The sequence below is a fragment of the Ctenopharyngodon idella genome, chromosome 6 (assembly GCF_019924925.1).
Source record: "Ctenopharyngodon idella isolate HZGC_01 chromosome 6, HZGC01, whole genome shotgun sequence".
Classification (NCBI taxonomy): Eukaryota; Metazoa; Chordata; class Actinopteri; order Cypriniformes; family Xenocyprididae; genus Ctenopharyngodon; species Ctenopharyngodon idella.
In genome coordinates, this window is record NC_067225.1 from 19885821 (window position 1) to 19904519 (window position 18699).

Genomic DNA, 18699 nt, shown 5'->3' on the forward strand with positions numbered 1-18699 from the left:
CCAAGGTGGGAATTTAGGGCTCAAGTAAAATCTCTTTATCTCTTTATCATGAACAGCAAACTGTAAGCTTACTTCTATCTTACTCAAGGATTATACGAAAATGTAAACCAGACTGCATTAAATACAGATTCACCTGCATCAAGAATAAACATGGTTTATGTCTACCACAATGTGTATTACGCACTGAATTACTGGGTGCCGAGAGCATGAAACCAACAAAATTAAAGAAATGTTTAGAAACCAAACACTCAAACTATAAAGACAATCTGAGTCCCGAAGCAAAACCATTGTGTTGAAGAACATCAGTTAATGCTCAACACCACTGACAGTGTCTTCAGGACAGCGTTGTTTTAGACAGGCTGCTGGTTTATGTGGATCTGTCCAGCATGATGAAAATAGCCGTGCAGTTTATTTCAGGCCTCGGAAATGCAGCGGAGGTCTGGAGATGTCTGAAACAGCAGGGTTTGTATGAATACTGTAATTAAACTGTCACCACTGCTGTTTCACACGTGCACGTGTGTGCGTTAATGCTCCTGCGTGAATATGTGGGAAACGCTCTCTTTGCCTGCTATGTGACGATAAAGACCATGTCACTTGTCCCCTGTGAATGTGCACGTCACTCACCACACCCTGAGCAGCGATGAGGGCGGCGAGAGTGCTGCGTCCAGAGGTTCCTGGGGGACAGAGTGACAGACGTATCTCCTGACCCTGGATCAGCTGTCTGTCCATCTCTAGCAGCATGGCTTCAGCCTGCTCCGCCGTCTCATACTCCACAACAGCAAAACCCCGCACTGGACTTCCTTCATCCTGAGCCAGCTGCAACACACAAACACACACACACAGTGTTTAGAGATCAACAAATCTTGCCAAAGGTGTGTGATTTTGGTACATCATTCATCATCACAATCCAATTTTATAATCATCTCTCAGTTCTTGCGATGCATGATTATGTTATGAAACCAAAAAATTAACAATTTCATTCATTTTCATTAAAATTCTCAACTAGATGCATCCTAAATAATGGAAGCAAAATATATCTGCAGATATGAAATCTCAGCTCCACTGGGATGTGCACAGCCTTAAGGAACCCACTGATTTGTGACTTCTGGTATTGATTTGTGAGCTGCCTGCAGCTAAAGGATGTGGTTAATGATTGTGACATCTAACTTGAGAATTATAGCCCCACTGCATACTAAGCACTACTTTGATATTAGAACAGAAATTGAGTTTTAATTATTGAGTATTTTTCCTTGTGGCAAACATGAACATGTCTGTTTATTGATACTGTGGGGTCCAAATATCTGAGATCACAAGTGAAAATGTTTATTTATTTATTTATTTATTTTTTTATTGAATGCTCATTCAATTCAATTTAAAAAAAAAAAAATTATAATATTATTAGCATATTAATATTATATTATTATCTATTCAAATGTGCTTATTTGATTAGTGACCTAGAAATGCAATAGTATATCTTATTAATTTTCTTTCTTTCTATTTTGTTTCTTTGTTTACCTGGAGATACTAGGATCAATTTAACTATAATTACTATGCTAAAACCACTGTAAAAAAAGATCACCCAAAAATGAACTAAAAAAAGATGATATTTTAAAGAATGTTGGTAACCAGACACTTGACGGCACCCAATGACTTCCACAGTAGGAAAAAAATACTATGGAAGTCAACAGGGCCCATCAACTGTCTGGTTACCAACATTCTTCAAGATATCTTCTTTTGTGTTCAACAGAAGAAAGAAACTCATACAGGTTTGGAACAACATGAGGGTGAGTAAATAATGACAAAATTTTCATTTTTGGGTGAACTATCCCTTTAATGTCAAAAACAGAGATGACGTCATTTCATACTTTCAATTATCCAGCTGTGTCCAGATCTAAAACTAGACTCTGTCTGTGGGAGAATGTGCTGTGTTCTAGCAGGCAAGTCAATTCCTTGTTTATAGTTTTCTTTATCTGGAATAGGTGAAAAGAAGTTTGGCTTTGGTCAAATTTGCTGCTGCCTTTAAAAAAAAAAGACTATAAATGATATGTTAAATATGAAATAGAATAACCTTTAAAGGGTTAGTTCACCTAAAAATGAAATTTCTGTCATTAATTACTCACCCGTAAGACCTTCGTTCATCTGTGGAACATAAATTAAGATATTTATGAAGAAATCCTGAAATCTCCCATAGAAAGCAACATAATTAACGTCATTCAAGGTCCAGAAAAGTTGTAAAAACATCATTAAAATAGTCAACATGACTACAGAGGTCAATAATGAGCCGGTGTTCGGACGTAGAACCTGGAAGCACTGGACGCAAACAGTGTAGGAGAATGTCAGAAGATATTGTTGAATAAAGTTATTTTTGTTTTGTTTTTCCACACAAAAAGTATTCTTGTCATTAACATTAAGGTTGAACCACTGTAGTCACATGGACTATTTTAACAATGATTTTACTACTTTTCTGGACCTTGAATGACGGTAATTACATTGCTTTCTATGGGAGACATCAAAAATATCTTAATTTGTGTTCTGAAGATGAACAAAGATCTTACGGGTATGGAATGACATCAGGGTGAGTAATTAATGACGGAAATTTCATTTTTGGGTGAACTAACCCTTTAACACTTACTGTACAACATCTCTAACATGCAACCCCCCAAAAAGTACATGGTCACTGCATGATGCATGAATGTCATCGCATTAGGTAACAAAATTTTTGGGACCACTTACTGAAGATGCACATTAAATCAAACTGCAAACAAGCATATTTAATGATAAAGTGATTCACCATAAAAACTTGCACATGCACTTAAGCTTACTTGCAAATATGCTAAAGACTCTCTGATTCCCAGCACAATTACCAGGCAGTGTTTTTGAATCTCACAAACCTTATGAGGAACCACACAGGGAATCAAGAACATTCACAAGGTGAGCTTGAGTAAACACACACAAACACACACTCTCCAGATGTGTTGTGAGGTGTTGCCTTTCATCTATGTGCGTCATTTCGTTGAATTAGCCTCAAGGGAGTAAAGCGGCACCTCATCAAAACATCTCCACCAACTGCCAGGGACTGATCAGTGGAAAGAACTGCCTCCTCTACCTCTCCTTTATCACATTCATCTTAAAGCTAAGTGCCTTCCATGGCTTTCAAATACTCCATGTTCATGATATCATATATTTTGTCCCGCTCAGTCTCTTTCTCAGTCAATTCAGTTCAAAATTCAGAACAATGACTCCTGTGCTTTATTCAGACTGATTCACCAACTTTTACTGATTCATTACAAAGAATCTCACTAGTCAAGTGATTTTTTCACGTTTTATTTCCTTTATCTGTGCAGTTAGCTAGGACAAATCAATAGAACATTGTGTTAACTAGTTTATTGTCAATATATTATATATTTTGTGCCGCTTATCTTTTTCATCACAAACAATTCACAAGTTCATAACTCCTGTATAGCGGTGCAGTAAACACTGATGAACAGCATTCCTACAGAAAGAGAGAGAGATAAACAGAGATAGAAGGATGTGGAAAGAAAGGATGAAGGTTGGATCGAGGGGGTGGAAGAAACTGATCAGCTATTGGCAGTTACTCGGATGGAAATGAGACCCCTGAGGGAACATAGATGGAAGAAATAGAGAATGAGGGAGAGAGAAGAAAGGGAGCTCTGGAGGGTGAGTGAATGGATGAACGGATAATGTGCCAGCTACAGAGAAGAAGATGGAAAATATAGAGCGCAGTAGAAATGACAGGACGTTGAGAGTATGTGAGATGAAGATGGGCTGATTAAAGGACAGACAGAAAGGAGTGGCTTAAAGGATGAAAAAGCAAAAAGGGAAACACACAGTCAGATTCTATGTGGGAACTTGTACACTGGAACTTGAACTTGTACATACAACATGGTGGTGAGAATGTAGGTAACCATGAATCTGTAATGCGTACTAGTGTGGCCTGGATATTTCTTTCACACTGTCACACACACACAGCATACGTCCTTGGCAGTAATAAGTGGTGCGGTATGTCTCGGAGGAACCCGGGCTTATCTGTGCCAGTTATAATGCAGTCAGGACAGTGTATGTAAAAGTCTAAATATAGAGAAGGAAAAGCATTCGTCATTTGGAAGAGTGTCAAACATTTGTGTGTGTGTGTCCGTTTGAACATTACGATGAATGCACACCATTCCCAGAATCTCTTCCCAGAGGAACGTTTTACTGCTCTTCTATAGCTCAGCAGTTTTATTGGCAGCAGTTCTGTTCCATTTGAATATCAATAGATATTTCATCTAAAATTTCTTAAAATAATATAGCCGATAGCAGAAAACATTAAAGTTGAAGCCCATGTGTGAATATAATTTAAATAATCAAAAGTTTTAATCCTGTTGATGCTTTTTGATACCAGACTTCCAGAGTTATTTGTGAAAATGTAAATTAACTTATTAAAGTGGCACCTAGAATTGAAGGGGTGTGTAATTGCCTGAGTAGCGGGTGGCTTCATCCTACCAAATTTAGTTATATGGTTTTTGATACCCAAATGAGAAGACAACAAAGGAAACATATGAGGCAATTGTTGCTATACAGTAAGAACAGAGCTTTAAAATGAATGTGCACTGATGCAGATAAATAAAAAAAATAAAAAAATCCATATTTAACAAGTTATGAAGTAAAATATCTAGCTTCTGCCAGACCTCCTTCTGTATTTAACTTACGAAGAAAATGTAAAACTCTCACAGTTCAAAAAGCTTACGCTACGTCCTACGTCTTCCCTATTCAACTTATGGAAAAAGCTTAACTGATACGACACCAGTTCCATTTTTTTTCGTAATTTGAGATATATTTGAATACTGATGATGGTCTGGCGGAAGCTAGATATTTTACTTCATAACTTGTTAATTTTTTTTTTTTTTTACACAAACGCATTGCTTCACTTCAGAAGGCCTTTATTAACCCCCCAGAGCCGTGTGGAGTACGTTTATGATGGATAGATGTGGATGGAGACACTTTCTTCAGCTCATACTCCTTGGTATCACTCACTGCCATTATAAAGCTCGGATGCATCAGGATATTTATTAATATATCTAAGATTTTGTTTATCAGAAAGAAGAAAATTATATACACCTAGGATGGACTGAGGGCGAGTAAAGCTTGGGGTAATTTTCGTTTTAAAGTAAACGAATCCTTTAAGCTCATGACTAAGTATTATTGACCAATGTGATACATTAAAAAAAAAAATAATAATATCAACCAATAACTGACACATACCCTAGTTCATACTGAAATCTTTGTTTTTTAATTGCAGACATTGGTATCTTGTAGCCCATCTGAAGTTCTGTCACAAACTAATCTCAGATTTTGATCCTTCAGAAATCATTCTATTATGCTAATTCGGTGCTCAAGAAAAAGTTCTTATCAATTTTGAAAACAGTTATGCAACTAATTTTGTTTTTGTTTGATAAATAGATAAGTTAGATAAGTAATGGATAATAACAGATAAAGAAATAAATAACTTTTAAGTTAAAAAGAACAGCATTTATTTGAAACAAAGTTTTTGCAACATTATAAATCTCTTTTCTGCCACTTTTGTTCAATTTAATGTATCTTTGCTGAATAAAAGTAATATATATTTTTTAATTAACTTTTGAAAGGTAATGTACATGTGAAATTTTGAAAAAATCTGAGAAGCAGGAAACAAGAAAGACTCCATTTGATCTTCATTTAATCGCATTTCTGTCTAGGGGAACTGGTTTTAGAAAAAAATCTCATATTAAAAACATCTCATTTGTAATTTTTCTTTTTTTACAGGCTTCCTATGTTTCATGTTCCTGCTTATATACACACACAAACAGCCCCAGATTAGCTTGTTACATATCTTGTTTCAAAAAACCCAGTGAAAAGAGATATTTAGATATTTAGAGGCATAGATTGAAAAACAAAACAAAAAGGAAACTGTCACCATCCAGGGCTCTTATCTCAGCCAAAGACACCACACACAGACTAGCAAAATCAAACAGGAAGTAGACGTGTGTGTTTGTATATAATGATAAGCTTCTTTGTGACAAATTAGAGGACTGGTTTCACAGATAGGGTTTAGATTAAGCCAGGAGTAGGCCTTAGATAAATTAAGACATTTAATTTATAAACGTTCCTTAGGGGGGAAAACAACATTACTGGTGTGCATCTTGAGACAAAACAATGGCACTGACATATTTTAAGGTATGTCAGTGCAAGTTGCTTTCAGTTAAAACAGCTCAAACATGCATTTTAGTCTAGGACTAGCTTAAGCCTAGTCTGTGAAACAAGGAGAAAATAATTTTAAAAAAATTCTCTCTCTTTGCCCAAACTGATTCTGTCGCAAATCTGCGTCCTGCAGGGCACTTGACACACTCTAATACAATAATGATCCACAAGTTCTCTGTTAGGCCTTGTATGTACAAACACATTCCTATACAGGAAGGAGAGAGTGGTCAGGCAATAGGTTTCTGCTGTCTGTATGTACAGGTGCAGTCACACCCACTGAGACGTTCAACCGTCAGCCATTACTGACCTCAGGCCAGGGAAATCAATACAGCAACCACCTCCATTAAAACACACACAAACTGTATACCAAACCATAAAGCACTCCATCAAAAGCAAATATTGTGCCTGGATGTCTGCATGGCGTGTTTCCTCTGGCTTGGACATGGTCTATTTCCTGTTATAAATGGTTGACCTTTGAGAGCGAAACAGAGACCCCAGTGGGATTCGGAGAAAGAGGGAGCACTGGGCAGTATGAATGAAAGAATAATGTCAAGGCACCGGCAAAGTACAAAAAAATTCAGCCTTATATAACATGGCATAACATTTTTTTGCAAAAATACCAAGATGTTTTTTTTTTTGGGGGGGGGGGGGGGGGGGGGGGGGGGTTTGGAAGAAAATTTGAATGTCTCCTGCCCATACAAAACTTGTGGTCTAGCATCTAACTCATGGATATCTCTGGGGCCCCCAGTGACCTCCTTAAACTGCCCCAAGTCACAAGAGTCCACCTCAATAACAATCTGTGTGATTTTCCTTCCACCGCACATACAGAAGAGAGACACATCTCTGATGCATGGTAAAATACGTCAATGACAAGTAGTTGTTTGGTTCAGTTCCATACACACTGCATAGAATTTTTGTAAATGCGGTTGTCACTACCTGCATTTTTCAGGAGTCAATTTGACTAAAAGGCTAATTGACAACGGAATTTAGATGCAGGGTGTACATGGCCATAGATAAACAACATAGCGAATACAAAAAAAGAAAAATCAACAATTGAAATAAAGCTGAAATAATATAAAATATAAATATCAGATGAAAAATTAAACCAAAATTAGTGATGTTGCCTTGGCAAGTAACTGAAATAAAATGTGTTTAAGTTGAAGTACTAAAATTACTTAAAACAATAACTGAAATAAAAATAAATGAAAGCTAAACAGAAATATTTCAAATAACAATATTACTAAAACAAACTAAAATGAAAACTGAAAATATATAAAAAATAAAAGCTAATTCAACATATTAATAAATATTATAATACTATAAATAATACTAAAATAACAGTGGTCTAAACAGACAAATCAAATCCTGTAAATACGTAAAAGGAACATCATCACAACCTGAGAATAAGTGCACAAACTTGGAAACTGGCACATACACTCAACATGCAGACACTAATACTGTACATAATGATATAATGTGAAAATAAAAGCAGTGCAAAAAAGCATGGACAGCAAAACAATGAGGGGTGTATTTAAAAGCATGTATAAATATTTTAAGTGTGACCTACATGTGGTCGTTAATAATGCAGCAGCATTAAGAATCAGATCACTTAATCTGTATGGGATCAATATGAATATTTTTAGACATAAAGCATTCATGGTTACTTATTTTAAAAACATATTACTCTAAGTGTCTTCATATACCATCTTCAAGTAGGAGGTTGTCTTAAAAAGTGACATGTTTGTTTGTGTGTGTGTTATGACAGCCTTCAAAATCTACTGAGGGTGTCAGGTCACGGGTCAGCAGATGAGTTGACCTTCATATCAGTCCAAATGAAAACACGCAGACAAACAGAACAATCAGAGAGAGGGACGAAAAGATGAAGAAAAACCAAAAGAGGAAATAACAAAATCTTTTCTAAAACCATTGGGTGAATTCCGTCCACCTAAACATATCTGGATGTACTGTGTGTGTGTGTGTGTCCAGCTGTCAGTATTTGTATGCAAGTCAGTCCCTCATATGTGCCAGGGTCAGAATATGCCCGTCATGAAAGCGTTGAGTCATCTAATAACATAACTGCTGTCTTTCTCAAAAAGAAAGGCAAAAGGAAAAGAGTTGACAGAAGGGAGGGGGGCTGCGAGATGAATGAGTGACAAAGTGGGAGGTGAGATGCCAGAAAGAAAAAAAGATGCATTTTCAAACACATATAATAGAGCTGACATTTCCTGCCAACTAAACTCAAGAGTGTTGTCATTTCATATCACATGATAATGGTTTTGAGAAATACACTTCTGCATCCTGTGTGGAGAGTCAAATATGACCTGGTCATCACTTCAAATGACATGTGAATTACGATCAAACTATTCTGACTTTAATCAAGTAAAAGTCATCATTTACTAAATGTCATGACAAAGGAGATACTAGTAAGTAGTGGACAGCTAGCTCAATTAGCTTTATCTAGTTAAAGCTGCAGTCCGTAAGTTTTGCCTCTTTGTCGCCATCTCTGTTTGAAACCTGCAACTACAGTTATTTGCGGAAGTATGACCAAAATAAGAATTTTCACCGGAAAATGTCATCTGAACAAGTAAGTAACTTGTCTGCCACTTTTGTTCTGACCAACTCAGAAAAAAAAAACATTACAATAAATCGTGCTACCCATGGTGATTAAATCTAACGATCGCTTAGCTCAGTGGTTCCCAACCACGTTCCTGGAGGTCCCCCAACACTGCATATTTTGTATCTCTCCTTTGTCTGACACACCCATTTCAGGTCTTGGAGTAAAGCCACTGGAAGGCAAGCCTGCAACCTTTAGCCAAAAAAACATAACGGCTAATGCTAACGCTCCGGCTCTGGCGGTACGCAGGGAAGGAGTTTTGAACGACGGGCACTGATGTCACTGCCATTACACAATAGGCTGAGAGGTGCCGCACGTGATTAAGTTAGCCGTTATGCTTTCTCCAATGGTAAGAGATACAGACCCTCTCATCTCCCTATTATATACGATCTCTGTCTTGGAGTCTCGACTAATGAGCTGATGATCTGAAACACGCAGTGTTGGGGGGCCTCCAGGAATGTGGTTGGGAACCCCTGGCTTAGCTCATATCACATCAAACTGTGCAAATTATTATTATTATTATACTTTGTTCTCAAATTGTTAATGTTAACAACATCAGCATTACGTGACTATGTGTGTTTAGTGTGTATTAGCGTTACCTGTAGATTTCAATTTCTGTGCAGTCTAATCTCTAATCTTTTGGACCTTTCTGGATTACAATCCGCCATCAAAATGATAAATTCAATTATTCCAGCTGCTGTGAGAAAAGGCTATAAAATAATGGGAGAACGCTTGTATTTCCTGCGGAAACCCACCAGTACCACTCAAAATTAGAAAAGATTATTACAAGCTTACCATTGTGAATCGGGCTAAGGTAAGGAGATAGTTTTGAACACTGGCTGGTTATGTACATGCTCAAAAATTGATTTTGGATTATTTTTAACCAAAAAAAAATGTATGGACTGCAGCTTTAACAAACAGTCTATCATTTCAGTGAAACTAGCCAAACAGCAGTCTAAAAAATTATGGATCTGTAAACGTAAGGATCTTTCAGCATATCAGCTATAAACTAAGGGTAATTATAAACTACATATTTGATAGTTTGTAGTGTTAGGTGGTCTGCATTTTTTTATTACAACAGAAGGACTGAATAAACCCTGAAATAACTCCATATATTGAAACAGCTGTGTTGAAGAACCTCAATTAGGAGAACATTACTAGAGTCACTCTTTCCAATCATTATCCAGTTATGAAAGAAGCTTTTAGATCATTAAAAACCTCCTAAATATTGATGAGACATTTTCTGTCGACACAAGGCACATTTTGCATCTTGTTTTCCGGCATCTCCTGCACACAGATGAGCTGAATCACTTGCACAGTTCATCAAGTTATCTCATTTCTGTACAGTAGTGGGGGTGGCAATATTCAGAGAGCTCCATTATTGATTCTTGAAGCAAAGCTTGAGTATTAAAGAGGCCTGAGAGCACTGTGATGCAATTTGAGGTCAAAGTCCTGAGAGCTTGATGCATCTCCAACACTCCAGCAGATGGTGTGGGTTTAATACTGCTGCAAAGCTTCATGGGATTGAGAGGGTGTAGCATATTGATTTCTGTGTTGGCTGGTGTTCACCCTAACTGCAGATCTAAAGTCAGTGTTGCCCTTTAGCTTTAATGGTTTTGATTAGGATGGAGGCTGAGGAAATTGTATCCTGCATCAGCACTTAAAGGCAGTTTTCCTGGGAGGTATTGATTTCTGGAGAAGGTTTGCATGGTGAAAAGCTCTCTCTTATTAACATAGTGGTGAGAGAAGTGAAAACCAGACAGGGTTTCCACACAAGTCCTCGTCACCAAGTCTGGCAACAGAACTCAACCTCTCAAGCCAGAACATTAGTACTTCTCTAATGACTAGGTTGGGAAAAGAAAACCAGTTTGAACTCAGAATGGGGTCCATTTAAAAAAAATACCAGAACTAAAAGATGTTAATGAAGAATGGTTCTTGAATGTGCATTCTCAACAGAATGAAAATAGCGTGGCCAGTGTAGTCTGATTTATGAACAACTGACTCTTATGAGCCTTTTTTGGTGACTTATTATGAGTTGGTTCTTTTTAGTGATTAAAAACAAAGCGCAATCAGTTTAGTCTGATTACCAAATAAATGACTCTTATGAGCCATTCCTTTAAGTGAATCAGAAAAACCCAGCACATTGTAGTTGGATTCCCAAATGAATGACTCTTATCAGCTGGTTCTTTTTAGCAAATCAAAAGCATACAGCACCATCAGGTGATGGTGATGTCATAATTCAGGTGATGTCATAATTCTGAACAAATCACTCTTATGCATCCAAATTGCAGTTTCAATGCAGCTTCAAAGGGCTCTACATGATCCAAGCCGAGGAATAAGGGTCTTATCTACCAAAACAATCAGTCATTAAAAAAGAAAAAGAAAAAAAATGATATACTTTTTAACCACAAATGCTCGTTTTGCACCAGCTCTGCGATGCGTCACGCATTACGTAACCTGTTAGGAAAGGTCACGCATGACATAGGCAGAAGTACCGACCCAGTGTTTCAAAATATTTAAACATCCAGGATACACACACAAAAGTACCATTTTAAACAACACAAAGACATTTAAAAATGTGTCATTCAACATAAAACAAGTTTTGAACGGTCCTCCTCCACACTTGTAAACACTGGGTCGGTACTTATGCCTACATCACATGTGACCTTTCCAACATGATTACGATTATCAGAGCTAGTGCAAGATGAGCATTTGTGGTTAAAAAGCAAAAGCCCTGCGCAGTGTAGTTGGATTTCTAAACAAATGACTCTTATGAGTCGGTTATTTTTAGTGAATCAAAAACTTAAAGAGCAATCGGTGTTGTCTGATTCCTGAACAAATGACTTTTTTCCCCAGCCAGTTATTTTTAGTGAATCAAGTCTAGTCTGATTACTGAAAATAAGTATTACTCTTATTAACCATTTCTTTAAGTGAAACAGAAAAACTGTGTAGTCAGATCGCCGAACAAATGACTCTTCTGAACTGGTTTTTAGTCAATCAAAAACATAAAACACAATCAGTGTTATCCGATTACCAAACAAATGATTTTTATGGTTCTTTTTAGTGAATCAAAATGTTACAACGCAATCAGTGAAGTCTCATTCTCAAACAAATTAATATCATGAACCAATTTTTTTTTAAGTGAATCAAAAAAATATAGCACAATTAATGTAGTCAGATTCTCGAACTAATTACACTTATGAGCTTCAACTGTTGTGATTCACTGAAAAAGCCAAATTTTTAATCTAACTCACAAACTTTTATGGCGCTTTTCTTCATTTTCTGGAGACTGACAGTTCACATCCTCCTCAATTTTGATTGTACTGAAATGAGCACTAGAGTCAGTATACCAAACTTCTCCTTTTGTGTTTAGCATAAGAAAGAAAGTCCTAGAGATAAATAGGACCAAATGATGACAAAATGCTCAATTTTTAGGCTGAACTGTCCCTTTAAAAGACTGCTAATGGCAACAACAAATGCATTCCACTAGAGTAGCCCTAAAGAAATCATTTCCCTGTTTGATTAAAAAATATATCACTTCTCCAAAGGCAAAATCATTTGTTCTATAAACTAATTCTTTTCCAGTCATGTCGGTGGAGGTGAAATGCCTGAATACAAATGCCCCCTGCTACTTTTTTCCACATCTCACCTGGCAGAAGACGGGTTTGTAGCTCTCTGAAAAAATGTGAGCTAGCTCCTCCGAGTCTTCAAAGTCTAGCGGCAGGCGATCCACGCATAGGCACTTGGAGTGGAGGTGGTCAGCAGAGGTCAGCTGATTGACGTCAGCCCACTGCACCATGAGTGCACGGTCACCCAGCGGTTTGCCCAAGAGTTCTGACCGTGCCCTGGAGGCCGAGTCCTTCTTCATGTACTCCACAAAGCCGTAGCCTTTGGAGTGGCCCGTAAGGTCACTGTACACCAGGAAACAGCGCTCAATGTTGCCATAGGAACGCACCAGCTCCTGAAACTGGCCGGCAGTGACCGTGTAGGGCAGGTTGGTGACACACAGGAGAGAGTCCGTGGGCTGAAGCTGGACGGTGATGTCACGGCCTCGGACCGATGTCTGGTGCAGAGTTCGGATGGCATCCTGTGCCTGGTCACCATTTAGAAGGGTTACGAAGGCTAGTGAGACACACACACATACACACACACAGACACAAAAAAAACATTAATGAAACACTCAAAGAGCAATCAAATGAATATTGAGTGTAAAAAACAACAAAGAGTACAAGAGTATCACACCTTATGTGTGACACTAGAAAAAAAAAAACGAAAAATTGTGGATCACGCTGAGTCTAACAAACACAAATGGAAAAACTCATCAAAACTGAAAAATAACATACAGGCCAGAGAAAAACATCATAATATAACATCATAAACATAAAATTGCAGCTTTATGTTAGTAGATGCATTTCATTTTTTTTTTTCAGACCGTGAATGAGAGCGCACACACAGCACAACCTTAAAAAAGTCAAATTTCAGAGCAGACATTGTCACATTTATTATATCACAATTTTAATGGACAAGTAATACATGTAATTCACAATTCACAATGCATGTATATAGACCATGTTTCTTCTATGCATGACACTTTAAAAGGTTAGTTCACACAAAAATGAAAATTCTGTCATTAATCACTCACCCTCATGTCGTTCTATACCCGTAAGACCTTTGTTTATTTTCGGAACACAAATTAAGATATTTTTGTTAAAATCCGATGGCTCAGTGAGGCCTGCATTGACAGGAAGATAACTAATACTTTTAACTGCCCAGAAAATACTAAAACATTTAAAACAGTTCATGTGACTCCAGTGGTTTAACATTAATGTTATGAAGCGACGAGAATACTTTTTGTGCACCAAAAAAAACAAAATAGCGACTTTATTCAACAATATCTAGTGATGGGCGATTTCAAAACACTGATTCATGAAGCTTCGAAGCTTTACAAATGTTTTGTTTCGAATCAGTGGTTCGGAGCGTGAATCAAACTGCCAAAGTCACGTGATTTCAGTAAATAAGGCTTTGTTACGTCATAAGTGTTTCAAAACATTTCGAAATTTCAATGGTTCACGTGACTTTGGCAGTTTGATACACGCTCCGAACCACTGATTCGAAACAAAAGATTCGTAACGCTTCGAAGCTTCATGAAGCAGTGTTTTGAAATCGCCCATCACTAAATATTATTGAATAAAGTCTTTATTTTGTTTTTTTTGACACACAAAAAAAGTATTCTCGTCACTTCATAACATTAAGGTTGAACCATTGTAGTCACATGAACCATTTTAAATGTTTTTAGTACCTTTCTGGGCATTTGAAAGTGTTAATTATCTTGCTGTCAATGGAGGCCTCACTGAGCCATCGGATTTTATCAAAAATATCTTAATTTGTGTTCTGTAGATGAATGTGATGAATGATGAATGTCTTACGGATGTGGAACGACATGAGGGTGAGTAATTAATGAAAGAAATTTCATTTTTGGGTGAACTAACCCTTTAAGTTGCCATGAAATAAAAATTCACCCAATGTATTTTCTAAATTCATGTTATTGATCTTATTGTGAATGATTCATCTGTGCATGTTTCTTTTATTTATTTACTTTTTCATCTCATAATTTTTCTGATGTATGCAGGACTTAAACCTAAACCCCCCTGTAATCTGGAGTTCATCTGCCTCCATTTTTGAGTGCCATACCCACATCTCAAAATCCAAGCAACCACTGACAGATAGAACCTTCCCATACTACATTTTTTTTCGATAATCTGTTACACTCAGATGTATGTCACAATCTGGAATAAAAGTTCTGCTGCTACTTATGTTTCATCCTGACTTTATATGAATATGAAAGCCTTATATTTCAATAAGACATTAGAACATGTAAAAGCTGAAACTAAAGCTAAAACACAAATTTTCTATTGGATTGGCTCTTGGCAGATGGATCTCAGTTTATGAACCTGATTAATTTCTGAAAACGTGCCAGTAACGGTGAGCCTGTCATAAAATAATTCTTTAATCACCATTAAATTCAATTAAATCTTGTAATTAACGTCACAAGAAGTCTGTTAATTTAATTATCAAATATAAAAGGATTTTACGTTTTTAATAACAGGGCACATTGTTAAAAATCACTCTTGCACAGGAATTTCTTTTTTAGCAAAACATGTTCCGCATAAAATCTAGTTCTGAACACGTTGAGCAGATTACATGCAATTATACATGCGAATTCTGTCTTTGAGCACAAAACCCAGTTTATGACATATATGCTGTTTATGAGACAGTGCCATTATTTTCCAGTAAATTGTGTAGCAAGAACTAATTGAATGCTTTCCACCCCCTCAGAAATTAATCAGCCCTTTAACTGCCTGCTGAACTTATAGTACCCTTTATAATATACAGTCACAATCCTTTAAAACTACAGTAATACTTTATTATAAATAGTAAATAACTACTGTAAATAGTGTCACACAAGTCGTTGATCCACTGAAGTTAATCTCATTTATACTTCCTTCATTTTTTGTCCTTCTCCACCCCCCTTATTCCTCCCTTCCTTTTAACTATAGTAAATGAAGCATAGCTGAGCATTTTCTTATCCGACAAAGATACAGCTTGAACAAAGAACAGCTAACACAATAATCTTAGAAATCACAGCCACTTTACTGGTGACAGCGCTGAGACGGCCATTTTTTAAAACACAGGAACCTGATTATAGCCTTCGTCTCAATCTGTGACAGTTATTAGTTTTTTTTTTTCTTGGCTAAGTCGAGTTAGGGGGTTTGTGTGGTGGGGGGCTTTATTGTAGCAGCATAAAGCCTATAATTCTTCTGCCATGAGACATCTAAAATTACTCATTAATGTACAGTGCAGTCATTAGTAAGCGCTACATAGGGACTGACATGAAAATGACTAGCATGATGTGTCAACAGAAGATGACATTACTGTCTATTGCAGATCTTTTGTGACTTCTTTAGGTCCGTTGTGGTCAGTATAAGTCCAGATCGAAGCGTTTATCATTGATTTCTGCAAACATCACGAGACAAAGGCACAACAATTACAGCAATTATAAAGTTAAAATCACAGCGTTGAGCCTCCTCATCCCATGAGCATTGTCTGTGCTCTGTTTCCCCGTTCTTATTACACTCATTAGACTTTTCGTTAGCTCTGAGATGATAATATGCTGGGGAGGAGTAACACTCACTCAGCTACTGTAGTGTATGACATGAGCTCTACTCACACTGTGAGAGCTCATTGAGATTCATTAAGCCAGGGTGTGAAAGATCACAGCATTTAAAACAAGTATGGGCTTGTATTTGTTAGAACACGGGTTTAGATGATTGAAGTTCCTTCTGTCCAGACTAATAACCCTCATGAAGCATCATTCCAACTAACTGGCTAAATCTCAATTTGCATATTTCTGCTACATGCACTAAATGCACTTCTTTAGCGATGTGAAAATAGACCTACTGTCATAAAATGACATCTTTATACCACACACTGCTTTACTGCATACATGGTGTAAAGTGTAAGCATCTAGCCAACACAAATCAAGGGTCAAAAACCTTAGGCATGTGTGCCACTTTTGGCAGGCGGAAGGGTAAACATTGGCACACGTGCAAAAATAGAGAGAGAAAGGTATACTACATGATTATTAATTTGACTACATACTACATGATCATTTTGTTGATTTTGGAAATTGATTTTGCACTCACAGAGTGCAAAAATTAGCACAAATAGGCTCTGCCAAGTAAAAAAATAAATCAGCATAAGTGCAAGTTTGATAAACTGACCATCGTTGCTTTAAGTAACATACATGATTCAAATCAAAAACTTACAAACTGCCTGACCATTGTACGTCAGTGGATAGTTTACCACCAAAAATTTGTAAAGTTTATCTGATGCTTTTATATGACCAAAATTCCATGTGGCAACACATCACTACTGTTCAAAAGTGCAGAGTCAGTATGAATTTTTTTTTGAAAGAAAGAAATTAATACTTCTATAATTCAGCAAGGAAGGACCCATTAATTTTTTTTAACAAACCTTGTAATAAATAATTAATAAATGTTCATTAATAAATAATAAATGTTCTTTTGAATTTTCTATTCATCAAGAAAAACTGGAAAAAAAATTATCACTGTTTCCACAAAAATATTCAGCAGCACAACTGTTTTTAACATTAACAATAATAAGAAACCAGCATATTAGAATAATTCATGAAGGATCATGTGACACTGAAGACTGGAGTAATGATGCTGAAAATTCAGCTTTATTCAGAGGAATAAATTACATTTTAAAATATATTAAAGTAGAAAACAGTTATTTTAAATTGTAAACATATTTCACAATAATACTGTAGTTTTAATTAAACAAATACAGTCTTGGTGAGCATAAGACTTCTTTCAAAAATATTTAAAAATCTTATATACTCCAAATGTTTGAACAGTGTTGTGGAATATTCTTCACATTAAGCCACCAAAGCTAAAATATAAGGAACAAATCATGATATTTCAGACCAAAAACTCTTACTAGTCATTAAAAAAGTTAATGTTTGGTACATTTCTCATCCAAAAATGCCGTACATTCAAATCTTCATTCTACAAAATCACAAAATATGAGTGAAATCCTAGAAACGCCTTTGACGTGCACTATCCCTAACCTGCCTACTAAACACTGCAGCACTGTGAATGAGGATTCATCCACTGTGACACAGACACATACAATCACTGTGGTGCTTGACAACTACAGGTCTGTGGCAAAGAGCAGACGACGCAGCTCAGCCCTGGTACTGTGCTCGTTATGGCTTGTTAGGCTCCATTCAGACTGGGTGTCGTTACCAGATGGCTGCAATATCTTAGCAGACCAAGGCCATCAGCGCCAGGCCAAGTTTGGGTCCTTCAGGCTGTGCATTGACAGAGTGTCCTCCCCCCACTAGCTGCCTTCAGCGGCAGAGCACAAACAAGCTTTCCCCTGCTGCTTTACAGCATGTCAATTATCAAGCAGTCAGGCAGACGCACATGCACACTATCACAAACACGCAGACAGACGCTCTGTGATCCAACTACTGCTTTATGGCATGTCAACTGGAAGGTCAGAGCTACACAAACACATAGTGCATACTTGTAGTTCCCGAATGCAATGAATATCAATTCTAAGGTCACATGACCTAACGTTATATTTACGGTAAAACGCACGCACACACACACAAAGATTTTGGCGTCCACCCGCTATATCTCAGCATGTCAATTACCACTGAAAACACCCAACAAAGCGGACAGCTGCCATACTGTAGATCTGGAGTATGTATACAAAAGAACAAATAATCTATTGTGTAAAAAGAGGCTTTGGATATGAATCCATTTCTTTTTAAAACAATAGAAGGACCAAATAGTTCATAACAATTGGTCCTGTTAACGGTTCTTAGGCCATTGCAGACGCAGCAGCGGGCCAAAATTCTCTGTCAATAAGTTTTAAAATGCGCAAGGACTGTGTAGAACCAGTGATCACCGCCTGATGTATGCCGTTAATGTATGAAATACACACAGATTTTGGTAATATTAAACAGAAGTTTTTTTGGATTACTTGTTCATCCTATTATCTTTATGAACAAGCAGTGGTGTTTCAATTCCATTACAATCAGCTTTCGCTTGCATAGATTTGTATTCTTAAATCCCTTAGTGCAGTACTCAGGACATTGTTTAAAAAAAAAAAAAAAAAAAACATCTTAATGTTACAAAAGATATCAAAGAATAAGAATTCCAACCAAGGCTCATTGAAAAACATGATTTTCTGCAAAATTATTTTGCGACACTTTCAAAGTGAAATGTCCAGTATAGGGCTGCCCCAGACTAAAGATC

The 18699-nt window shown here is 36.9% G+C and overlaps 1 protein-coding gene across 3 annotated transcripts in view; it reads right to left on the minus strand.

The window, feature by feature from the left end:
- Positions 1 to 18699, minus strand: part of raver2 (ribonucleoprotein, PTB-binding 2) — a 74459-nt gene that overhangs the window by 27444 nt on the left and 28316 nt on the right. For all 3 annotated transcript variants that reach the window (XM_051896306.1, XM_051896305.1, XM_051896304.1), the window contains exons 3-4: positions 12501 to 12973; positions 625 to 816 (exon numbers count right to left, since the gene is read on the minus strand). In XM_051896306.1, the coding sequence (XP_051752266.1) occupies positions 625 to 816; positions 12501 to 12973 (665 nt within the window). The remainder of the gene's footprint in view (positions 1 to 624; positions 817 to 12500; positions 12974 to 18699) is intronic.